The 25,879-nt window shown below is 37.7% G+C and overlaps 2 protein-coding genes across 5 annotated transcripts in view; one reads left to right on the top strand and one right to left on the bottom strand.

The window, feature by feature from the left end:
• LOC102216981 (exportin-1) overlaps nt 1-7,322 on the top strand; it is a 29,959-nt gene extending 22,637 nt beyond the window's left edge. For 3 of the 4 annotated variants that reach the window (XM_023326918.1, XM_023326919.1, XM_023326920.1), the window contains exons 17-25: nt 468-602; nt 689-878; nt 1,176-1,282; nt 1,902-2,096; nt 2,181-2,349; nt 3,613-3,747; nt 4,518-4,677; nt 4,761-4,857; nt 5,972-7,322. In XM_023326918.1, coding sequence (XP_023182686.1) covers nt 468-602; nt 689-878; nt 1,176-1,282; nt 1,902-2,096; nt 2,181-2,349; nt 3,613-3,747; nt 4,518-4,677; nt 4,761-4,857; nt 5,972-6,118 — 1,335 coding nt within the window. In that variant the 3' untranslated portion in view covers nt 6,119-7,322. The remainder of the gene's footprint in view (nt 1-467; nt 603-688; nt 879-1,175; nt 1,283-1,901; nt 2,097-2,180; nt 2,350-3,612; nt 3,748-4,517; nt 4,678-4,760; nt 4,858-5,971) is intronic. The other variant, XM_005795156.3, reaches the window with a different exon arrangement.
• A 2,543-nt stretch (nt 7,323-9,865) lies between these two features.
• kiaa1841 (KIAA1841 ortholog) lies at nt 9,866-25,738 on the bottom strand. Its single transcript, XM_023326916.1, has 21 exons — nt 25,041-25,738; nt 23,238-23,389; nt 22,917-23,091; nt 21,337-21,433; nt 20,226-20,464; nt 20,042-20,100; nt 18,611-18,771; nt 18,436-18,522; nt 18,234-18,344; nt 16,995-17,118; nt 16,557-16,709; nt 16,186-16,328; nt 16,011-16,107; nt 15,901-15,933; nt 15,728-15,827; nt 14,757-14,842; nt 13,554-13,582; nt 13,387-13,460; nt 13,222-13,310; nt 11,707-11,789; nt 9,866-10,859 (listed from the first exon to the last, which is right to left on the bottom strand). Exons 2-21 carry the CDS (start codon nt 23,385-23,387, stop codon nt 10,823-10,825), a joined length of 2,127 nt encoding a protein of 708 aa, XP_023182684.1. The 5' UTR covers nt 23,388-23,389; nt 25,041-25,738; the 3' UTR covers nt 9,866-10,822.
• Between the last annotated feature and the right edge of the window lie 141 nt (nt 25,739-25,879).

The following is a 25,879-nucleotide window of genomic DNA, read 5'->3' as shown; positions in this document are numbered from 1 at the left end:
AAAAACAAAAAACGTTTGTCTTTCATTCAGTGGATAGAAAATCCTGAAATTTTACTGAAGATTAGTGCTACTTCATAATAAAATTAGTAAAAATACTCCTGAAACAATTTATTTTTTCAAAAGAGTTACTCAAGTAAGTGTGGTTGCGTAAATGTAACTAGCTACTACCCACCTCTGTTCATCGTTTAAAATAGTTTTGCAAATGTGCTGTATTAAAATAAAAGTATCTTGTTTTCTAATTATTTTGAACTTGATTCAGTAAATTTATTCCCAATTAATAAAGCAAAATTTTAGTCACTGTCTTTCAAAAACCTGCTACCATCTGCTGAGTTTCATTAATTAATTAAAAGCTGATTTTGGTGCAGCAAAGTCGACTTCTGAGTAAAAAAAAATTCTCCGGATCGACGTGGTTCTGTTTGTTATAAAAATGCCAGCATTTCATGCATGTTTGTCCTGTTTTTGATCAGGTTCACACGTTTTACGAGGCGGTGGGTTATATGATCGGAGCCCAGACGGACCAGGCGGTCCAGGAGCATTTGATAGAAAAATACATGCTGCTGCCCAATCAGGTGTGGGACAGCATCATCCAGCAGGCCACCAAGGTTAGTCAACAACATTCCTCCTGTTTGAAAAACATACAAACAAAAAAACGTTGTACAGAGTGGTAACCGGTGCCGCCTCTCTGCAGAACGTCGACATCCTGAAGGACCCGGAGACGGTGAAGCAGCTGGGCAGCATCCTGAAGACCAACGTCCGGGCCTGCAAGGCCGTGGGTCACCCGTTCGTCATCCAGCTGGGCCGGATCTACCTGGACATGCTCAACGTCTACAAGTGCCTCAGCGAGAACATCTCTGCCGCCATTCAGACCAACGGTATGGGTATGCACATGCCACTGGGTTCTCGTCACTGTTAGCGGCGCACAGGACAGACAGAGTCTAAACCAGGGTGGACAAACATTTTGAGAGTAAAAATACAAAAGAGTATTAGAGCCTCGGTAAGAAAATAAATAAAATAAAATTACGACAATAAAGTCATATAATTATGAGAATAAAGCTCCTACCTCGCACTTTGAACCCCCCTGGTCTAAACCCTGCTTTACCTTTGCGAACGTAACGAATCTTTCTCTGAGTTTGAAGCGATGTGTTCACCGTGTGCGACCCGTTGCTCTGCTGCAGGTGAGATGGTGACGAAGCAGCCGCTGATCCGGAGCATGAGGACGGTGAAACGAGAGACGCTGAAACTGATCTCAGGCTGGGTTAGCCGATCGAACGACCCGCAGATGGTGAGATACCACGCCTCATTCAATAATAACATTATTTTGTTTTATTTGGATTGAATGTTTAACCGGCAAAAAGCAGGGAGTAATTTTTTGAAGTGGAAGGAAATATAATACATATTTTACCCTTTTTTATGTTTTTTTTTTTAAAATGACCAATAAAAGTCAGAAGTTTACAGTACACACGTAAAATCCATGTAATCTCATGTAAAAAAAAACTTGCAGTTTCCACCTTTTAGGGACGACAACGACTGATTTTGTTTTTAATCTATAATCGGCAACAATCTTTAAAAACACTCGCTATGTTCAGCAAAGTTTAAATGTAGTTTGGGTGCCTCCAGTTTGTGCTTTTGGTAAAAGTTGTTGGATATTTCTGATCCTACTTACTTAAGTATTTATTAAAACGTAAATACTTTGTTTTAGACCTTGTAACAGTTTCCATGTTTTAAATTTTAATTTGTTCTAATAAAACTTAAACGTTTCCATCTTTACCAATCACTGGCTTTTGATTGACCAGACAAAATCAGTCGTAGGGCCACAAATGGCCCACGCGCCACAGTTTTAACACTCCCCAGTATTTTCCCACTGGTGTTACTGAAAGGTCCGGCATTTCTTCTCCATCCAGGTCGGAGAAAACTTCGTGCCGCCACTCCTGGACGCCGTCCTCATCGACTATCAGCGCAACGTTCCGGCGGCCCGAGAGCCTGAGGTTCTCAGCACCATGGCAACCATCGTCAACAAGCTGGGAGGTCACATTACCAGCGAGATCCCGCAGATCTTCGACGCCGTGTTTGAGTGCACGCTAAACATGATCAACAAGGTGGGAAAAACCACCAACAGACCCAAATTACGTGTCTAAAATGTAAATTTTACAATAATTACTTTGTTTGTTTTAATGGAGCAGAACTTTGAGGAGTATCCAGAACACAGAACCCACTTCTTCTACTTACTGCAAGCGGTGAACTCTCACTGCTTCCCAGCATTCCTCGCCATCCCCCCCGCCCAGTTTAAACTGGTGCTGGACTCCATCATCTGGGCCTTCAAACACACCATGAGGAACGTGGCCGACACCGGTAGGAAACCCCAAACGCCTCAAACAAACTTTTTCAACGAAAAATTTGGATTTTACAAACGCCGCTAAAATCAGGATGTCTGCATCACTTAAGCCTTAAATTTCTGTTTCTAAAATTAAGGCCTCAAATTGTCTTAAGTTCATTTTTAAAAGTGCAAGTTGGCCTTAAATATGTTATAATTTTTTTTCTTTCTTGTGGGAGTTTTCTGTCAAAGCAAAACTTTTGAGTCGTGAGCGTTCATTCATTAACGTTACACCCTTGCTAACTAGCTAGCTAGCTTTTTTCTGTGTATCATAGGTTAAGTGCAAATTTCTTGCTGGTTGCTTGGCATTTTGTGGACAAACTCAAAATCTTACCAGGTATTTTTGGTCTAGTTTCTAGTGCAAATATCTTAGTAAACTTGAAATAAGACACAAGTAACATTTTAGTCAAATCTAGAGGCTTGTTTTAAGTAAATAATTCCTTATTATTGATTTAAAAAGTACCTGTTTCACTGGCAAATTATTTAACTTATCACAAGACATTTTTTCAATGTTAGAAGTTAATTTAGCCGCCATTAAAAAAGTACTTTTTCAGCAATAATATGGAATTAATTATTTAAAACTAGCATCTATATCTTGCTGGAAAGTTAGGTTTAAGATAGTTATGTATTATTCCAATGGTACTTAGATATTTGCAATAGAAAATAGACCAAAATTACTTGATAATATTTTGTGTTTTTGCCGTGTAAGAGACATAGGCAGTGAGAGAAACACAAAGATGCTGCCAAGAGCCACAAACCGACTCTAGAAACGTCTCTTGAACGATCTCTTAGCTTCTTAGAAAATGGCCGCCGTCGTTGCTACAACTAAAACTAATCTAAGAGCAGCATTTGGTGCGACAGAAACTCTGTTCTTACTCTAAAGACAATCGAAAGCCGCAAATGCAGCGATAACGACAAATTGGGAAAAAGATTAAAAGAAACCGTAATTAAAGTAAGAATGTAACCAGGTCTAAAGTTTCATAATTTTCATTCATAATGATCTTAAAAAGTCTTAAATTTGAGTTGGGGAAACCCCAAAGATTTATCCTGACTGAATTACTAAACCCTGATTTCCACCTCCATCAACTCCATCATCTTTGGACGCCATTTTTGTTTTATTGACAGTAACTCTGCAGAGACATGTTGGACCATGCAGCAGCCATGTTTACGATGGACTAAAGCCCAGCTGTAGATTTTTATTTTTTACGTCAGGAACTCTAGAAGTGTTTGTTTTCCTCCAGGTCTGCAGATTCTCTACACGATGCTGCAGAACGTGGCGCAGGAGGAAGCCGCGGCGCAGAGCTTCTACCAGACGTACTTCTGCGACATCCTGCAGCACATTTTCTCCGTGGTCACCGACACGTCACACACCGCCGGTGAGTTCACACAAATAAAACACACAAACTTTTACAGTTCCTGCATTGAAATTAGAGCTGAAACAATCAAACCAATCATACCGAGAACTGTGTTTATTTTTAAATAAATACAGGTTTATTTCATTTTTATTGAGGTTTTAAAATAAAACAAATATCTTGCTAAAAATGGATGCATTTTCTTTTAACTGATGGTGACGTTTGTGGAAAAAAAGGGCATAACAAAAGCAGATATTTATGGAGTACCGATTGTAAGGCTTAAACGATTAATCGGATTAAATATGATTATTTGATTATTGGAATAATAGTCAACTAATTTAGTTGACGGTTAACTGGAGAATACAGACTCAAACAGCCGATTGCTGAAAGAACATCACTCTCAGAGAAGTAATTAAGACAAAATTGTACAAATAATGATCAAATGATTAATTGATTAAACATTAATCAATTAATTTTATATTAAGTAATTGTTATTCGATCATTTAATTAATAATTAGTCATTAAAATGGTTAATCAATTAATCAAATTATTAATCGGTCAAACAAGTTTTCCGTTATTTTATATTATATAACAAACCAACAGCCTTTGTTTATTTTATATTATTATTATTTTAGTAGCTGATTAATTGGAGTTTAAACTCAGTCTAGGTCTTCTTCTACTGGTTTGAACAGGCAGTCTGTTAATTTGATCACTGCTGCCACCTAGTGACCGGAGGTTTGATTTGTGGTTAAAGATGAATAAAAGCGATAATAAAGTCTTCCCGTTCCTCACAGGTCTGACGATGCACGCGTCCATCCTAGCCTACATGTTCAACCTGGTGGAGGAAGGGAAGATCACGGTGGCTCTGAACCCCGGCAGTCCCACCAACAACCAGGTGTTCATCCAGGAATACGTGGCCAACCTGCTGAAGACGGCGTTCCCCCACCTACAGGAGTGAGTCCAAGCGCCACAAACCGTGTGATTTTAGGCGAGCGTTTGCTCACGTTCATGGATGTTTGTGCTTCCATCCGTCACAGCGCTCAGGTGAAGATGTTTGTGACGGGGCTGTTCAGTTTAAACCAGGACATTCCTGCGTTCAAGGAGCACCTGAGGGACTTCCTGGTGCAGATAAAGGTGAGGTTTGCTCGTTTTTATGAATCGATGTCACTCTGCTGCTGCTGTTCTTTCTCCCAGAGGTTATCAGAGCCGGCATAGCTTCCCGCTTAGTTGTTGTTTCCACAAATAACTCGCGCTCACATGGTCGGGTTTCTCTTTGACGCCTATAGAACGGCCTCAGCTAGTTTGTTGTCGGAATAAATCAGTTTCTCTGATCGACACGAGGAAATCAAACACGTCCTCTCTGTTAGCAAGGTGCTTGAAAATGCTTGAATTTTATTAGGTTAGTAACGTTTGTTCATTAAATCACAAAACACTGACTAATAAAAAATCTTTCTTAAATTATACAACGTTTAAAATTAGCAAAAGAAACGTAACAAAATCTTGACAAAAGCTTGAAATATGTTTTAAAAGATTTCTGTGTAAAGTTTTTTTTAACAAAGTGCAATAGTTTATTATTATTTATAGTTGAAACCGTACACCTGTTGCAATAAGTATCACTTTTCTCTTTTTCCTACCAAAAACTGGATGATGAGACTTCAGTCTGGTGCTAGATTAGTGGCTGATTAGCTACTCAAACACTTTGGTGGTTGATTAGCTAGCGCTGCTGTTAGCTAATCTAACATTGGGTTGGTTGATTAGATAATTTAAACACCTGCTCTACTTATGATCTGCCAGAGTTGGTGTTTAGGTCACCTTTTTTATGTTTTAACTGAACCGAAACACACTGAATTCCACAACACATCTACATGTCAAGGTTGTCATAGTCAAGTTAGCATATCTGAACTACTTCCCTCTCCCTCGCTACTTTTTTTTTTTTTAATTAAAACTTTTTCCTGACCATGTGACCAAGTTGTGGTAGTGTTGAAATTTAGTAGCAAAGCACTGCGTCCCTTCTCTTATATATCAAGTGTACATTTAAGATTTAGCGTGTTATATTAACAATTTAACAGCTAAAACCAATGCTAGTGATTGTTAGAGAGCAGCTGTCTTATGTGTGTGACATCACACTGCTAGGCGGCCATAGCGGATTTAGGACGTAGGAAAGATTGTCTATGTCCTTGTGTTTCATTTTGACTTCCTGGCTAAGCTAACGGCCCTGTAGCTGAGCTAACCGCCATGTTTTCTGCAGGAGTTTGCAGGCGAGGACACCTCGGACCTGTTCCTGGAGGAAAGGGAAGCGTCGCTCCGTCAGGCCCAAGAGGAGAAACACAAGATCCAGATGTCGGTACCGGGCATCCTGAACCCCCACGAGATCCCGGAGGAGATGTGCGACTGAGCTGCAGCTCAGGCAAAACTTGTACAGTATCCAAACAACAACAACAAACCCCCGATCACAACAAAACCTAAGAGAGGCACTTGGTGGCGTACGGTGGGAGTTAGCCCAGCCCAGCCTCTGCAGCGCGGGCTGTCCCTCCGGATGTTTGTTGACCAAAATAATGCCAATAATATCTTGTAAATGATTAGCGCGTCACTCTGTGGCCCCTTTTTACATAACTCTGTGTTTTTGTATGGAGACTTTTTTGCGTATTAACTTTCCGGCGGTAACGTTTTCGGTGGTCTCTGGTCCATCCCAGACCTGCATGATAAACTTGTAACAATCGGTTGGAGGGCAAAGATTTGTTTTTTGTTCACCTTTTGATTATGTTTCCCAGTTCTTCCTGTTTTTTTGTTTTTTTCTGCAACACGTGTTTGTATGTAAATATCTTCTGTTAGCGGCATCGCGCCGGCAGAAGCTTCAGATGATCGTGTTTCCTTGGAATGTGAATCTAACAGAAAACGAATGAAGGCTCTGTTGCTCATAAGTTCTAGTAAAACCAACCTGCTATCAGCAGGGGGTATTTTTTTCCTCTTTTTTTGTTCGTTTTTAGGGAAAACTAAACCGGATTTGTGCATATCATCCCAATTGTATAGCATCTTGAATACCATGGGAACACTGTTTTTTCTTTTATTCTTTTTTTGTGGGTGTGTGCGTGCGTGTGTGTGCTGTCGCTCAGTCGACATCGGCGTTTCGTTTTCCTCTAAGAGGATTGTTCATCATGGGGATGTTTTCCGGACGAGGCGGGGCGTATTTATGGGTTCCTGGTTGGTTGGTCGCTTCTTTATAACGACTCCTGTTTAACTCAGATGGCTTTCACCATTTTATTTTTTTGAACTGTACTAATTTAGATTGTTTACCATGCAGTAGTGCGTCAGGACACTACCTGACAGAGCAAATTTTAATAAATAAATAAATATGGGTTTACATTTAATTTTCTATTTTGTTTTGGATATTTTGTTTGTAGCTGATTTAAAGTTCTGTCCAAATAAACAAAGACGCTTTTTGAACCTGGTAGAACCTGAATTGCCAACAAGTTTAATTGAGAAAGAATGTATAAATCCAAATAAGCACCCAATCGCTAACGGCTAATCTCCCTTCTCGAGGTGTTACTTTGTTGTGAACTTTTTGAACTGATTAAAGTTGAGAATTTTATAACCACGGCTTGGGCCTGATGTCTTCATTCCCACAGCCGAGGGTGGGATGGGAAAATGTACTTTGATTCCACTTCTGACTCTTCTATATATTGTCTCAATCATCTATCAATACACTTCTCCAATGACGTAGTTACCTGTCCATTTGTTCAATCATCTAGCTAATTGTCCATTTGTCCAATCCTCCTTGATCTCTACAAGTATAACTGTCCAATCCTCTAGACAAGGGTTGGTCAAACTAATCTTCATCTCTGTGTCCATTTGTCCAGGGCTCTGGACAAAACTTTGACAAATTGGTTTCCTCCATTTACCAGTCCAATTCCTCATCATACATCTACCTGTCCATCTGTCCAACCCTCCAATCATCTAACTACTTGTCTATTTGACCAATTTTTCCTTTAAACAAAGATTGGTCAAACTGACCTCCTCCATTCCTACCTGTCCGTTTGTCCAATTTTTTATCAACCATCTACATTTGGTTGATAGAAAATTTAACATTTTCATCATGGGAATGTTTATTCATCTATTCGTAATTCACCCATCCATTATCCAAACGTCAGTTTGTCCACCTGTTGTCCATTGTCTACCCATTTGTCCATCCATTAGTTCTTCCAATAATACCTGCCCAACAATTTTCATCTGTCCATGTTTTTGTTTAAATTCTGTTCTGAATGAAAAACATCTGCAGTAAATTAAACCATTATTGGACCAGAACCAGAATTCTACTGTGGAAAAGAGCCCTCTATTTAAAAATGTTTAGTAAACTCCAGACGGTCCAGTGAAAGTGAGCAGAAGGAAAACCTTCCACTCTCTCTCTCTCTCACGGTGATGTAAAAATAAGAGCAAGATGATAGACGACCCGCTGCGAACGAACGACTCGACATCCGACCGCTTCCGCTCGCTCACATTTGGCCGCGCTTGCTGCTGTGTAAACCGACCCGGCCACTAATCTCTGTTAACACACTGGTATTGCACCAAAGCCGATGGTGACGCTCCGCCGCCGAAAGACGAAACGTTCATCTCGCCGCCGTCCCGTCAACTCTGATGCAAGCAGACGCAGCTGCTGGATCTTCTGGGAGATTAAGAAGGAAGGAAAAAAAAGTTTCCTGCAAAGAAATCACCATAAAATTCAGAGATTATGAGCTTAAATTTAATTTGGAGAGAAAACCATTTGAACCTTTCCACCAATACCCTTGGTGAGAAAAATTCAAAATGGACGACTGGGAAGGATTTGACTGAGCGACTGAAATCAAGCTCAATCGGAGGAAGAGAAATGCAAGGCAGTGGATGCATCATGCTGTGGGACCATTGGTTATTCTTTAAAGATTACAAATAATAATGGGACTTGATTTAAAAAATTACATTGAGATAGATGCAGGGTTTAATTAAGTAACTGGATTAAATCAAAAACCAATAAATGTTTTCAACAACATTGAAAATGTTGGAAATAAGCAACATTTTCAATTCAAAAATCCTTTTGCTGTTAAATTAGTAAATAAATAGACATGTAAGTTCAACAACAAAGATATTTATTGTTTTTATCTGTTTTCAACCATCAAATTAGTGCAAAGTGTTCCAGGATCAATCACGAAACTTCTTTGGAAAAAATAATTTCAGATTACTCTGATTAATATTGAGTCTGGTGTTCTTTCAGCAAATGGCCTTTTTTTGTCTGTATGTCCCAGTTATTGATTACTAAATGATTATTAATTGGTTCAACCCTACTCTGATTAATCATCCATCAGTTCTGCTCAGGTTTTTATAAGTAATAGAAGTTGAAATGTAACTTGCAGACAAAGTTTATTTAAATCATTCTTAGAGCTGCTATTAATGATTATTTCAGCAATTATTCTGATGATTAATCAGCTAATAAAAAAATTGCCACATTCTGCTGTTTTTTTCATTTGAGCTTTGTGTATACAATAATGTAAATGCATTAAAAAATGGAAATAAACGAGTATATTCCTTTTGTAAATAACATTTTATTCCCTAAAATGCAGTAAGTTTTCCTTTGAGCATTTGAACCAGATGTTGCATCTGCAGCTAAAAGAAATATTTCTAACATCAATATGTGAAAAGTTCAGTCATTTCTGTTTGACTTATTAATATCTGGATTATTTTTTGGATTAGCGAAAGGCCTTAATAGATTTTCTTAACGAATCTGAACCAGGTGAAATGAAACTAAACCACTTGAGGGGTTTTTATAGCAGAACAGCTACAGCCAGTTTTTTCTGTTATCTTAAATATAAGATGTATATATTTTTGTACAGTTTTGTCTTAATTACAGCTCAAAAAGTTGCCTTTTTTGCACTTCAGCTAATGATTAATTGGTCACTAAAGTAGTTAACAATTATTTTAATAATCAATTAATCATTTCAGCCTTAATTTATCTGGTATCAAAAAGGTAAGATTCCAGAGGTTTAAAAATAATTGGTACCGTTTTGGCTTCATTACAGCTCTGAATATGTTGTTCTTTCAGCAAATTGCCTTTTTTGAGTCTGTATGCTCCAGTTAACGATTAATCGGTTACTAAATTAGCTGATAATTATTGAAATAATTGATTAATCTCGATTAATTGTTTCAGATTACACTCTTAAATCTACATTTGAGTTTGTTTTGGGGACTTTTTTTGTCTCCCCCCTGGTTTTCTTTGATGTGCTTACGTCCGGGCCGCTCAGTGGGCCCATAATTCAGTCCTGCTGTAACCGGACCCCCTCACCCACATCCACAGATCCTCGGCCATTCTCGGCATCTGCTGTCGAGGAGAAGAAGAAGGGACAGCTGGGATAGCCCCCACCCACCATGAGGGGGTTTGGGAGGAGAACCCAGCCCACACTGCCTCTTCATGTCCCCTTATGCCCTGGTGTGCAGCTGGGTTATTAATACCGACCAGAACCTCTCCGGCCTGACCCTCCACCCAGTGCAGCAACCAGCTCTCTGACCTAAACAAGAAGGTGCTGGCAGCTGATTGGACGCTTCATCCACACCAAGAAGTAAAACCCTTCGGTCACATTGTTGGCATCACCTGGCCGAGCGTTGGGACTAAAGGTGACTTGTTCTGGGTAAAACTGGGGCAAAGTTGATCACTTAAAACCTCTGCCAAGGTTGTATGCTGCCACCTAGTGGGCAAAAGACGCAACTTGTTAATTTTGTTTTTGTGTGTATAGATGTGTTATTAGTTGAATACAGTTACAGATGGAAGCATTTTGACCAAAACCGAGAGAAATTACAAATCAGATCCGGTAAGGAGGAAAACGTGGGAATCTCTCAGATAAACAACATGGCCGACGTTTTCTGGTGCTTGAGGTCCTGCTGCGCTCATGAAGCAGCAATGGGGGTTCGCCTTGTTTATTGAGGAACGGCCACAGCTGCACAAACACGCAGCGCGGCCGATGGAGGTCCACATGTACGGAGACGGCAAAGAGCAGGAAGTCCACACCTGCCTGTCCCTCGTCTGGAGACGGCTCCTCATCTTCAGGGTTTCTGTCCATCTTTCATCACTTCGGGATCGTTAAGTAGTTCGGATCTGAGCGTAACGCGACTTGGATCTGTGGAAAAACATAAAAGAGAAGATGATGTTCAGATTAGGGTTGAAATGATTAATCAGAATAATCAAAAGGATTGCTATGTTATTGCATTTTAGGCAATAAAATGTTTATTTTCTTATTTTAAAATTTTAAATATTTATATTTTTTTTAGGTATTTCTAATATTTTTCTTCCCTTTAACGACTGACGGTACAGAATCTGTCATGTAATTTATCTATGAAGAAATACAGTTTAGCTAACATTGCATGTACTTGCTGATCAATCAATAGATTATAAATATTTATTTTAGACATTTTTTCATACTTAAAACCTGAAAGGAAAGTGAAGTGTAACATAAAAAGCATAAATGGAGGCAAACTTAAATGCCTCCATTTAAGTTTGCTTTTAAATTTTTAAAGTCTGTTTTATTTTTGCATCAGTTTTTACACTTAAAAAAAAAGTTTTTCCATATTTCAAACTTTAAACTAAAAGTGATGTTTGAATCATTTTCCATTTTAAGCAATAAAATGTTTTCTTATCTAAACAAAGAAATTTTCTTACTAGTGTAAGTAGCTACAAAAGATTATTCGATTAATCGCCAGACTAGTCGATTATTTGATTACAAACTACAATTAATCCAGGAAGAAACATCAAGAATCCAGTCAGAATTACGATAGAAAATTAGACTAGATTAGAGAAATGGACCCAATATTAATGGAGTTTATGTATCTATATTCTACTGTGAAGCAGCTAAGCAACCCACAGCATGATGCACCCACTGCCAAGCTTGACATTTGATACAGTAGATTAAATTCAAACTGTTGAACCCATTTTTTCAAGTAAAAATAAAATCTTTAAAACAAACGTACCTGGGGGCTTTCTCCGCTGTCGGTCTGGTCGGAGCGCCGCCTCTGAACTGCAGCTCCAGCCGGGCGTAGATCCCACCGGCCGGCTGAACCAGCAGAAACAGAAACCAGTTTGGAAACAACCCAACACCAGTTCAGACGGAGCAGGAATCTGCGACTCCAAACTTTGGTAAGAATCACGGAGAACAAACGGATGTTTGTAAATGCCGGTTTTAGCCGTTTTCAAACAGTTTCTTGGAAAAACTGAGTTAAATTTAGAACGACACTAAAAGAGTCAGCAATATTTTTTAGATCTATTTTTCTTGTCATCAGGTTTTGTTTTATTTTTCTAATATTTTGTTCTGAAATCGTGACATTTATTAATGTATGAACAACACTATTTTTATGTTATATTTTCTTTAAATGTGACAATATGACTGTGAAAGATGACAGGCTAAATAAATTAATGATGGTAATTTTTTACTCTAACTTTACTTGGGCTACAACTAATAATTATTTTAGCAATTAATTAATCTGTTGATTATTCTGATTAATTCATTAGTTGGATTTTTTAAAATGGCCACATTTTTCAGATTTTTTATTTAACCACTTATGACATTTTATACATTAGAAGTGCATTAAAATATGCAAAAATAATCAATTCAATCCCTTTTCAAATAAAAAAATAAACATTTTATTGCCTAAAATGCAACAAATTAAGTTTTTTTATATTAAATGAAATATATATATTTTTTTCTTACACAATTTTGGGTAAATTACTGCTCTGACTAGTTTGTTCTTTTGAAACCCTACTCTACTTAACTGATTATTAAATTAGTTGATTATTTTAATAACCGAATAATCATGATTAACGATTAATCATTTCAGCCTCACTACCTATTTGCTTTTGTTACTCAATTTTTTACAAATATCACCGTCTCAAAAGAAAATGTATCCATTCTTTTGTTTCATTTTTGCAAGATTTTTATGTTTTATTTTAAAACTCAGAAAAACAAAATAGTAAACGATTATCAAAAATGAGAAATTACGTTTTTTCAAAAAGTCATGTAACATTTCTGGCTCTAATCGAGTTTTATTTTGTTCTATTGAGGGCAAGAAAGGTTGCAGACGCCCAGCAGGAGGAACCGGATACGAAAAAACAAAACCTTATCAAGTGTTTTTATTCTAGTTCCTGCAGGAAATATCATAGAACACTTGAAATAAGACAAAACTAACTTACAAGTGACTTTTCAGCTTATTTTGAGTAAATAAGCTGATGTTTAATATTGATTTAAAAAGTACTACTAAAATAAGTGAAATAATCTCACTTATAATGTGGGGAAAATGATTTGTTCTCTGTCAAATTATTTCACTTATATCTAGAACTTTTTCAATCAATATTAATGAATTTTTTTTACTTGAAAAAAGCTAAAAAGTTACTCGTAAGTTAGTTTCGTCTTATTTCAATTGTACTAAAATATTTTCAGTAGAATAAATTCTCGGTAGAGTTCTGTGTTTTTGCAGTGTAGACTCACTCACCTCTTTGGTGTCCTTGGATTTACTCGGCTCCTGGTCTCCGAACCTCATCTTGGTCAGGTGGCCGACGAGCTCCGCCATGCGGCGCTGGTCTGAAACGAGCAGAACCAACCCGGTTTGATGCTGTTTACCTCCCGGGTCAGCAGCATTTGATGCGTCCTGCTTTACCTTCCTCTCTCTGAGCGTCCTGGTTGTAGCGCAGCGAGCGAGAACTGTCCCACTTACTCTTCTGGAGGCTCACGCTACAACACACACACACACACACACACACACACACACACACTGGTTAGCTTAGCTTCGGTTTAGAAAGGTGTTTGGTGTTTGGTGAGGCTTACGTGAAAGGTGTGCTGTCTCTGGACTGTGGCTAAGAAAAAAAACAAACACAGCTTAAAGTAAAATATGAGAAACAGCCAATAAAGTTTTAGTCTGGGGTAAAATTTCAGCACTTTCAAGGTAAGTTTTCAAACTTTTTTGGAGTTAAATGAACTAAAAAGACAGTTTAAATTCCCTATTATATGATATAATTTATTACTGTTAAACGTAGGGGTGGAGGATAGAGAGTTAAAGTTCTATTATGATATTTTGTGGCACTATAAAAGTGAAAATAAATGGTATTTATTATTCCTTTTCTTTTAGATAACTGCAATCATTGCCTGACAAACACAAATACTGCTCTTGGAAAAACTATTTTCAATTTCTTTAACATTAAAAAGTGAGATTTGCATCACTAAGCTGACCACAGTAACTATAATATTTAATCATATTTTTTTACATTTATTGATATTTACTGGGACTATTATTGAACAAACAGGGGAGAAAATACTAAAACTAACAATTCCAACAATACGTGACAGTGATGAATCAAAATTCTTATTATGGGAAAAATTATCACAATAAATGATTAATGATACGATAAATGTCCGCCTCTATTTATTAATAATGTTTTGTGATGGTATTTTACATTCTACAGTAAGGAGAAGATGAACTAAAATATTAAAAATGTTTATGTTTTTAAATCTCTCACATCTGAGAAAACGTTAATTTAACAAAAAACATTTATCAACGTCTTTTAAAGTGTAAAATATAAAATTATCAATAAGTAATTGAGAAATTAAGAATAATAAATATTTATTACATTCAAATAATCCAAACAAATTGTGCTAAGGTCAATGACCTTCCTGCTCAAATTAAATGCTAAACACACAATATACAAAGAAAATTATTTATAAAAAAACTCCAAAAATGTTCTCACAAAGTTTTCCGGCTTTTAGAAAATTGGTCATTCTGAATGGTTATAAAACAATACAAGTTTAGTTTGATTTAACTTCAGACATTTTTTTATTAGATGTATGAAAATATTTGGTTCCAACTGTAAATAACATTTGCTAGATTTAAGCCTTAAATCAAACATTAGATTGCACTTTATTACAAAACAACTGGTGGAAATTCAAGGATTTCAAGCACCATAATGAGCACTGTTAGTTGGAAATGATCCATAAAGGAGAAGAAGGGATAAATCCAGGAAATCAGCAACTTACCTTCTCAGATTTGTCTTTGCGTTGGAAGTTCGGAGAGGAAAGCTGTTTCTTCAGAGGTCTGTGGGGCTTCTTCGCCTTCTTAGCAGCTGGAAAAACCAGAGAAGAGAGGAATAAACAGAATGCATCAGTCGCCACCTGCTGGCTGGAAACAGGAACTGAATAAACAAAGCTGGAGATTCAGAGGAAGCAAAAAACTGCTGAATATTCATCAAAGTTATCGCAATTAATCAATTATTCGTATGACAACTTAAAATGAGTTTGACACTTTCCATTCTGATTATTAATATTTATTGAAAGGCGATTTTGTTTACAGAGACATAATCATTTATATTTCAGTTTTATTTAGCTATTTTTGGTTGTATTTTATTTTGTACATTCAAAATATCTTCCAGTTTCAGTGCTAAGTGTACAACAGTTTATTAGGGCTAATGAAAGAAAAAAGCAAGGAGTAAATTTCAAGAATTTTTGAGATTAATCTCAGAAATTTTCCTGAAAAAACGTGGAAATTTCAGAGTTAAAAATTTGCTAGAAAAAATTATGAAGTTTTGAGATTAATTTCAATTTTTGTTTTTGAAAAGACAAGGAAACCTCTGAGTTTGAAAAGCAAAAACATGTTAAAAAATCTCTGAAACTTTCAAATTAACCTCAGAAATTTTCTAGAAAAAACGTTAAAACTTCTAAGTTGGAAAAGTCAAAAATTTGATGAAAAGGTCTAAAAAAAATATTCAGATTAATCTCAGAAATTTTCCAGCAAAAATATTTGTAGTTTTTTACACGTTTGGTGATTCTGACCGGAGCAGAACGTTTCAGTGAAATGACAGTAATGAGCTTATTTGTTATTTTTAACAATAACAAACATAGTTATTGTTAAATAACAATATTTGAGCTCCTCATTTTTGTTGTGGGTGGAACAAAAAATATTTTGCTACCAGATTAAACATCACAATCTGACTGTTCTGCCAGACTCTCACCTTGTTTCTTTGACAGCTCTTCTTCGTCCCCGACCTCGTCTTCGGTGACCTCTGACCCCGTGGTGTACTCCTCGTCCTCCGACAGGAGAGACTGCTGCCTCTGGAAGAGCAGACTTTTAGTTTCTGACACAACAACCGTCAGCAGGATCTCTGAAAACGACGAAGCGTCCTACCAGCTGAAGAGTCCAGTTCTTGAAAAGGGAAAACTGAGTGAAAAACACCAAAGGAAATTGAATGTGAATCTGTAGAAAAACGAACTAAAAATTATTTTAAAGAGACGTACAGAGCTGCCGTCTCCTCTCAGAGGTCCGAGGAGTGTCGGCTCCAGGAGAGCGTTGCAGTCTGGGACTTTCTCTGCTCCGGGCGAACTCTCCTCAGAGCTGACGAGCACAAGCAGGACATTTAACTTTTATCAGAAATCGGGCAAAAATCGTCATGGCGATGGCCTTTACACGGACCTCTCTGCCGGCGACGCATTGGACAAACACACGGCGTCTCTGTGCAGCAGCAGGTCGTTAAGGACTCTGGTCTGAGCTGCCGTCGCCTCGTCGCATTTCTCCTCATCCGGTACGTTCACGATGTGATCCCGCATCTTACAACCCTGAACGAACGAACACACACACACATACACACACACACCTTAACCAGTCAGCCTGATCTCTCTGATGTTAGACAGTTTTGAACTTTCCAACACAAAATTGTGATTTTTGTTGCTAAATGATAAATTGATTCCCATATTTTGAGAAATGTAGGAGCAAATATTTGGCCCTCTATATACACTCAAGTATTTTTGGTCTGGTTTTTAGTTTAAATATCTTAAATTGGAAACCTTTGGTATCCCAGTGGGGTCAAAGCGGAGAACCCTCTGGTTGCAGCAGGGGTATATTCCCGCCCCATGCCAGCCTTTCTCTGCGCCCATGCCGGGGTACAACACGCTGTCTGGGTGGTATTTGCATTGGGTCAGCTCTGCACAAACAAACACCTGCACAAAACACACAGACGGGTTTTAGAAAATAGCTCATCACAGAAAACTCTTAGAAAAATAAGCAGCTTGCGCAATGTTTTTAGTGAAAATTGCAGAAGAAGAGAGTAAAATTATGGTTGAAGGAGGTTTGGAGGTAAGGTTGGAGTTATGGGTGGAGGTAAGGTAGGAAGTAGGTTTCCAACTCCTTTCAACTCTCCTTCCAACCTAAATTCCAAACATAATAATCATCCCCACTAACTATCGTTTTCTCCCAACTCTGGGGTCGGGTCAGGAGACTCTGACCTGCTGACAGCGGGAGCAGGTGAGGTGGTTGATGGTTCCCCAGATTCTCCAGTAAACGTGAACCCAGGACTTGAGCTCCTCATATAAAGCTGTAGTGTATTCATGCACATCCCAGCTCTTCTTTCTGTGAACCCAAACCACATTAAAAACAACATTAAATAACCTCTTAATGAAGAACAGTCTCACAATAAAACTAAGAATATATATTTCTTTGTTGTAGAGTTTTATATATATATACATACATACACTGCACTGGCTGCCATTCTATGAGAGTTTCCTCATCCTGTCTGTACGTCAATAAAATGGCTAAAAAACTTTTAATGTATGAACTGATTTTCCATAATTAAGCTTATCTATATAATGTACAGTGTTTTATGTCACCAACTGTGTGTGTAACGTGTTTCGTGTGCTGAGAAGCGATCATAAACGGCAGAGAACAGATTTGAGGTGAGGCAGGCAGTTCTCTTGCCTCATGGCAGGGGGCGCTCATGATCCCAGACATTGTGACTCCACAACTGCAGAGTAAGAGACAGTAACAGCGAGCTAGCCATGGAGCTAGCCATACAGTCAAGTGCACCGATATATTTATCCTTGTACAACAGCAATCACTTATTAATAATTGCAAAATAAACATTAAGCTTAAAACCATACCACTGCAACAGACTGAATGTTCTGCTTTTTGTGTAGAAAATATTTTAGTGTTTTTTTAGGGGCGTTGTTGTCAGTTGCTATGGCAACTGACAATGTCATATGTGTGTAGCCTGGCCAATCCATAGAGCGAGAAAGAAGTGGTTTTGAGTTGTACTTTAACGGGTTTTCCCTTTGCTGTGGAGCACAGCACGAAATTAATAATATCTACATGTCCAAGTTTGATTGAGTTAACGGGATTATTCTACCGCGGCAGCGCAGCTTAGCATGACATGTAGAAGAATAGTCTTCTTGCCCTCCAGTGTTGTCTGCATGAGCGAAATTTCCTTATATAAATAACATGCAGGTGGTCTATATTTGTAAATATGATTATGATTATGTCAGTGCCTCACCAGCTATGAACCTCACTGCATGTCACTCATATATATGCATATATATATGAAAATGTGTGTAAACGATTTAATAACTGAGGTGAACCTGAATTAGGTGCAGCCTGAGTTCAGCGGTCTGAAGTTACATTAGTAATAAAATGATTAATAATTAAAAGCTCTAGCCTCTGTTACATTTATTTACTTGTTTACATTTATGCACCTTGTGTGCGTATAGATGATCTGTCCTCGGACGTCAACGTTGATTTTCCCTGGAACGCAGGAAATCTTCCTCTCCGTGTCTTTGGTCAGCAGCTTGAGGCACAAACCGCACCTGCATTACGGAGACGAAACAAAACAGCAGCACATTTTCAGAAGCTCTACAACAAAGAAAAAAACTGCAGAAGCAAAGAGGTTGTACCAACCTGTAGAGAGTCGAGGCGTTTCCTGGTGAATCTTTGTTCTGGTGGTTTGGATCAAACAGCCGCTCGATCTTCTTCTGAAACAGTTTGCTTTGACGCAGAAGAAGAAGAGGAGGAAAGCAGCGTTAGCTTCTAAATTAGCCACCTGTTGACAGGCGGGTTGCTTTAAACTTCCTACCTCTTGAATTTATCTTTTTTGTCGCGGATGTCGTCGGCCTCGTTGTGGTTGAAGAGCTCGGCAATCCGTGTTGCCAGGTTGCTATTGATGCAGTTCATGTTGCAGGGAGTGGCAACGATGGCGCTCATGTGTTTATGGCAGTACTGGATGCATTCCTCCACCTGAACACAGACGAAGATGTTCAAACTCCCGCAGATTTTTCACCTGCTTGATAAACAAATCAATATTAAATAACTGTCTGAAGCTGCTTCTATGGAGCATAACTCCTGTCACACTGACTGTCACTGATGGTAAAAACATGCAAAAAGCCTTAAAAAGAACTTGTTTGGTTGTAGTAGCTTCATTTTCCACTAAAATGAATAGCAATGTAGTTTGAAAACTATCTGAAATTAAAAAAGTAGAAGTTTGGCTGATTTTAAACTCCAAAAAAAAAAATCATCCTGACAATAGGGATAGTTTCGGAGGGTTTTAAGCAGCATTACTTGGAATATATGGTGACGATAAATCTAAATTTCTATCATGAAAAGACATTTATCACGATAAATGATAAACGAAACGATAAATGCCAATCTCTAATATATAGACAGAGTTTGGTAGAGGACCTAAAAATTGTACTCAAGTAAGAGCAAAATTACTTTAACGTATTATACTCAAGTAATAGTAAAAAAAAGTATTTGGTAAAAAGGTAACTCAGGTACTGAGTAACAGGTCAAATAATTTAAAAATGACATCATCAGATGGACCAAAATATAAAGTTACGTGGAAATTTTGGTATTTAATGGACCAATGTATGTATAAATAACATGATTATAAAGTAACAAAATCAAGCAAAAGAAACTGTTTTCCAAATCAGTTTCTTTAATTTAAAACCTATGTAACTTTAACAACATTTTTGGTCACTCAGTAAAGTTACTCACATTGGGTCGAGTATCCAGAAATTTTACTCAAGTAAGAGCAGCGATACTTCATAATAAAATTACTCAAGTAAAAGTAAAAAGTACTGCTTACTAGAAATACTTCTGTAAGTTAATTTCTCCCAAAAGGTTACTCAAGTAATTCTAACTAGTTGCAACCCAATTCTGGAAAAATTAAGATATAACTGCACTGAACCCATTGAAAACCTAATGTTTTAACTCTTCCTGAGTTAAAACTTTAGTATTATTGTTCTAAGTGAATATGAACCTGTTTTCTTTACATTATTTGAGGACTGAAAGTACTGCATCTTTTTCAGTATTTTGACCATTTCTCATTTTCTGCAAATAAATACTTAAATTTTGCTACGAATTTCAGAAACAAGTTGTCAGTAGTTCAGAGAGAACAATGTTCATTTTACTCAAAACATAAACCTATAAAGTAAAATCAGACAATGGATCATTTTGCAGTGGCCTCTTAATTTTCTAGAACTGTATATATAAACTCCACAACACTTACTAATGTATCCATCTTTAAGAACTCGGAGGAGATCAGGATGGAGATCACGTTGCTGGGCTCTGAAACCGACAGACACCGAACACACAAACCAAACACCACCCACGGTTCACAACAAGCAGGTGGAGAAGGTGAGCAAGCATAAAAATAAACGTGAGATGTTGCAGTGCTTTTGTTTCTAATTTACCCAGCCGGGGTTTGTCCTTGTTCCCCTCTCCTGCCGAGTTCCTCCTGACGTAGTTCATGAGCCAGTCGAAGATCTGGACGTCGCAGTGGACCGAGATGTCCACCTCTTCCCACCTCTGCTGGTCCACGGATAAATACTCAGCGAAGTAGCGCATCTCTTTGACTAGAAGATCTCTGGGGCAGGTGAAATCCTGCTTAAGGTTCTTGGTCTCATCACAGACGTGGATCACCATGTTGAGACTGGAGAACAGGGGTCATATTTACTGCTTGGAATACAAAACGTGAAGCGAAGTTATGTACAGCCGTGTTTCTCAAACTTTTTCAGGACCACCTAATTTGAAATTGCCCCACAATAACACAACATGGTAATACAACCTGAAATGAAAATATTATTCCCTTAACTCACTTATTGTTCATCTTATTGAGAAGGGTGGCGTTGTTTTGTAAATGTGACTGGCCTTGACAAAACCACCAAAATGTTTACTCAGGAAATTTTGAGTTATTTACATATTCTGAAAGTGTTTATGGAAATAAACATAATCTTATGGCTATTTTGTAATTTAGAAGCACAATAAGAGGAAAATAGATTTGAGTTGCTTTGTCAGAAACAAAAATCGTCTCCTGAAATGAAAAATGACCCATTTCTATCAAAAAACTTTGTTTTTATTTACTGCTTAAATTACTTTTAAATAAATAGCAATAGCTATGCTTATAAGCAAACAAAGTCGTAAAAAAATCAAATAAAAACAAAGAACAGTTCTCATTAATCGAGTCTTGAGTCCTAACGTTCACGGAGTAGAGTCGTTCAAAAGAATCGAATCGCTCGTGAACGACACAGAACTACTCTCATGATTTAACTTCCTCCGATTATATACGTATTCCTGACGTTTCCCTTCTTTTCACTTGTATCTTCAGTTTTCTTTAAGTGACCTTGTTTTAAGCCACTATTCGTTATTATTTTTAAACACGACCCTGAGTAAGCTAGCTGTAGCGTCGCACTTTGAGCTGACGTCACGTCATTTACCGTCGTTTACATGCAGTACCTTGCTAACCACCAGGGGGCGACCGCGTACCACTAGTTTTCGAGAGACTGGTCTACAGATACGACTTACTCCTGTGGTTTTTGAGGTTTTTTATCCTCTTCCACTGAGACTTGCGACTCCTCCTTCTCCACCGTTCCTCCCCTTCCAGCAGGGAGCGACTTGGAGCCTGCAGACATCAGGAGAAAAAAATACAGCAAAACATCTTGAAATTTTTCACATTTTGTCTCATTAGAACAGCAAACGTCAATGTAATTTATCCAGGGTTGGTAAACTTTTCCCACCGCACTTTCAAGGTAAGTTTTCAAATTTTCCAGCACCACACTTTGGAGATAAAAATAAAATATGTAGGTTCAATTCACTATTACAATGGCTTACAAATGTATTCATACCCCTTGAACTTTTATATATTTTGTCACATTACAACCGCAAACATGAATATATTTTATTGGAATTTTAACATGAAAGACCAACACAAAGTGGTATACAAATTATATAAATAAAAACTGAAAAGTGCGGTGTGCTAAAGTATTCAGCCCCCTTTTCTCTGAGAACAACCAGAAGTTGCCTTATGACTGTTAATGACTAAATAGAGTCCACCTGTGTGCAATCTAATCTCAGTACAGAAATTGACATCCTGCAAAGAAATTCAAGCAGAAACTTTCCACAAACTCACAAGTTCAATGGATGCAAGAATTGTGCAGGTGATGTCAAAGAAGGGTCCTATATTAACATGTAACTCGGCCTGTTAAGATGTTTTTGACTGAAATAGCTTTTGATTTTAGTACATGTGACCACTTAATGCTGCACAATCAAAGAATGACAGTTTGCAGTTCTTTATAGTCCATATTTACAAAAATGTTTAGAAAATCTGCTGTGCATAATAATTTGGAACAGTGCATTTTGAGTCTTTTATTTTTGAAAAAAATATTGTTCTCATGGGGAGCTCTGTTCAGTAAAATTTATTTATACTGTTATAGTTCATGACTTGAAAATTATACTGACCATCATTTGCATTGACCATTTAAGAAAATCTGAGAAAATATCACTTGCATAATAATTGCTGCTGCTGGCCACGCCCCCCTCCAACTCAAAGTTTCCACTCGCACATGAAAATGGCTGCAAATAGATGCGCAATTAGACAACCATACATCTTAGAAAAGCAGAAGTGGAGGCTCCTGCACAACCAACAAGAATGCAGCAAGTGCTTTCTGGATGGTAAGTCAACAACAAAAGACTTGTTTTTTCTATTGTACAGCTAAACCAGCTGACCAAACTTGTTGGAACTCCATTTAGGCTGCTAGGTAACAGGAGGAACTTTGCTAGGGTTGCTAGGTAACGTAGAATGCAACTTAACAACCGGGAGGTTTTTGAAACTGCTCATTTTTGAGACACCAAAAAAACATTAACTTATTTGAAAGAAGCAGCTGAATGTTTCTTTAAGCACCTGGTCTGATTTTAGGAGCAGCAGAGACCCAAATGGAAGTACAAATTTCCATAATAGTGATTTTGCAAATTCATTATTTTGCATAATAGATCCCCTTCAAGGCCCTGCACAGATTCAGCTTTGGTCTAAATTGAATGTGAATTTTTGCCTAAACCAACAGAAATGAAGGTTTTATCTATGAATATTTGAGGCAGCGTTAACTGACCTGCGACTTTGCTGCAGCTTTGACTGCCTCCTTCTCTCTTGATCACATCTCCAGCTTCCAGCAGGGCAGACAGGCTGTCAGACGGTGAGCCGCTTCCTCTCGTTAGGTCATTACACTGATAATCCACCTGGGGAAACCCCGCCGTGGCCTTCAGCTCCTCAAATCGATGGGCGCACTGTGAAACCACATCAAAGCTGCTGATTTCCTCTCATTTACTCTAATTGTTGATAAACCATGGAGCAGAAGATGGACACGGTGGATTAAATGAAGAGGAGATGGATGATGGAGGCATTCATAGTTACCCAGCAGCACTGCAGTTACCTCCTTAGGAGTGAAGCCTGGCACCAGTTTGGCCACATTCTCCCAGTTTATGGGCTGAGGGACCCCCCACAGAGACCCCAGCACCATGTCCAGAACCAGGACATTGTTGTCATAGGGGAAATTATTGTTGTCCGAACAGAAGCGACTCATCTCTACACAGACAGACGGTCAACAAACAAACAAGATGCATTCAGTCAACAAGAACCAAACGGATCTGAACTTTCTGAAAGAAAATGAAAGAGTTTGCATTTTAAGAATCAGATTAGATTTTATAAAGCTACAGTCACTTTTTAAATTTATTTTAGATCTTTTCAACACAGATATTGCATTTAGTTGAAACAGCCAGTTACTGTTTTGTTTTTCAATGATGTAGTAACAGCAAAGAGTTGAAAAAGCCTGATTTCCTTGAACATTTTTGTTTTAATTGAAAAAGAATATTTAACATTTCCAACTGCATTAGAAAATTATTTTACTGCATGCAAAAAATAAAATAAAATCATGAAGGAAATGTCAGAATCAAAATTACTTTATTGTCATTGTGCAAGAAAGCACAACTAATTTTTTAAAAAGTAGAGACTCTCAACGGCAGTGCAAATAAATAAATAATATTAATTATGTATATTTAAACAAATATAAAAAAATATTATAGAAAGACACAGAAACAACCAGGATGCTAAAAAAACCCTACTTTACTTATCCCAAAGGGAAACTAAATGTTGTCGTAACTCATCACCCAACAGTCGTTGTGGTTTGTGATGCTGTGGGAAGGATCTCCAGTAGCAGTCAGTCTCGCAATGAATGTGAAGTGGCCTCTGACTGAAGACTGTTGCTGTATGACATGCTAGCAGCTCAATTTCAGGGCAGCAGAAACAATATTCCACAGTAATGTTCTGGATGACACAATCAGGTGTTTACAAGCACTGCTAATCCACCTCATTTGCTTTTGCTGCTCCTTTTAAAATCTCTGTTTGGCCATCTGGTTAGAAAGCAGAGAAAATCCATGCAGAGAGATGTTGGAGTTGAGAATATTATGATCTGTGGAAGAAATGGCTTGAACTTTCTTCTTCTCTCTCTGCTCTTTAGTTCTGCTCTGCATCCATGAAGCCTCCTTTTGTTTAGATATTATTTTATTTTTTAAGACAAATCTACATTTTCCAAAAATGTCGTCGTCATAAACAGCACATTTAATGAATTGTTAAAATCGATTTATCGTATAGACCTGGATAAAACCAAAAAGTGAGTTTTGGGTTTAAATTTTACAAAACAACTCTGCATTGCCAAATGAACACCAAACTCCCAGTGAAACATAGTAGTGGCAGAATCATGCTGTGGGGTTAAACTTCCTGAATTCCAAATACTGATCACTTTTGACTTGAAGTTAAAAACCACCTAGCCAGAGTCCAGAAGTACAGTAAATCTAAAACATATTATATATTTTTCACCTAAATTGTACTGGATACGTGTCAGCTTAAAGGTGAAAAATATCTTGAATTTTTAAAAATATTCACTAATGCTATTGTTTATATCATAAAAATATTAAGAAGATATATCAATCAGTTTCCAATGCAAGCAATACAAGCAAGTCGAGAAAGTGCACATAGGTGGCTGATGATGCATTTGAATTGTGTGATGATAAAAATGGGACGTCGCAGTGGGAAGTGGTGCTACCGCAGGCCGAGCCTCCAGTAACTCTTCCTGATTCATAAGCCGCTTCGGGTCAAATCAAACCCATTTTTTTATGCAACCAAAACAGTAAAAACGAAAAAGCTGGTACAGAAAAATGATACCGTGGTTGCTGCTTACCGTCATCCAGCAGAGTCAAGGCAGCAGCGGAATCCTTTCTGCCGTTGTGGTGATGATAATGGTGCTGATGCTGCGGTCCAACGGCTAACTGCCAGACTAGCTAACTTTGCGGGACCGGACTGTTTGCTGCCTTCAGGTAACCACCGAAATTTTACCTTCAGAATCTCATTTTCACTCAACTCAGGTTTCAGTTTTAAAATGGATATCAGTATGTACTTTAATGTCGGGAAATATCTTCGATATTGTTTTATATACTATTTAAATTATTAGTAAATTTGTTTGTACTTCTATCACAATTTATCTTATATGCGCTCTTTGAGAAAGTTTGTGATTTTATTTTACAAGTGAAAGGTACTATAGAAATCAAATATACTTTCTCAAAAAAGACATCTTTTTTTGCCTTACACTTTATGATTGTAAAATTCAGGTCAATAAGTGGAGCTTATTTCCTAAATACATGATTTTCGATAGTCCCTGAAGGCAGCACAAGCCTTCACTAGTTAGCATGAACGCTAACCATCAACGAAGGCGTTCGCTAAATTTACGTCCTCGTTTGCGGTATAAAATAGTATTCACATGCCATTCCGTTTAAACACAAACCAAACACCTGACTAAACAAAGCTGTTAATACACATTAAAAGCTCGTTAGTTTGTAAAGTCGTCCCAGTTGTCGCACTGCAGCAACATAAGAGTCCTGTTACCATGAGACGACTGTCGTAAATGCGGGATATATGTCGTAAACTGCTTCGTAAACCTTTCAAACAACAGAAACAAAAAAATAAGACAATTGGTGGGTCAGTTAAGTGCTAATTAATATAAAACTAAGCGGGGAATAATGT

This window comes from Xiphophorus maculatus, chromosome 22 (genome assembly GCF_002775205.1).
Source record: "Xiphophorus maculatus strain JP 163 A chromosome 22, X_maculatus-5.0-male, whole genome shotgun sequence".
Taxonomy (NCBI): Eukaryota; Metazoa; Chordata; class Actinopteri; order Cyprinodontiformes; family Poeciliidae; genus Xiphophorus; species Xiphophorus maculatus.
The sequence above is the reverse complement of the archived record's forward strand: the minus strand, read 5'-3'. Positions and strand labels throughout refer to the sequence as shown.

Coding starts and splice junctions, on each gene's coding strand:
- kiaa1841 (XM_023326916.1), bottom strand. CDS start 23,387: ATGAGTCGCTTCTGTTCGGACAACAATAATTTCCCCTATGACAACAAT. Junction 13,461..13,553: donor AGAGACAGCACACCTTTCAC/GTAAGCCTCACC, acceptor TGTGTGTTGTAG/CGTGAGCCTCCAGAAGAGTA. Junction 13,311..13,386: donor GGACGCTCAGAGAGAGGAAG/GTAAAGCAGGAC, acceptor TGCTCGTTTCAG/ACCAGCGCCGCATGGCGGAG.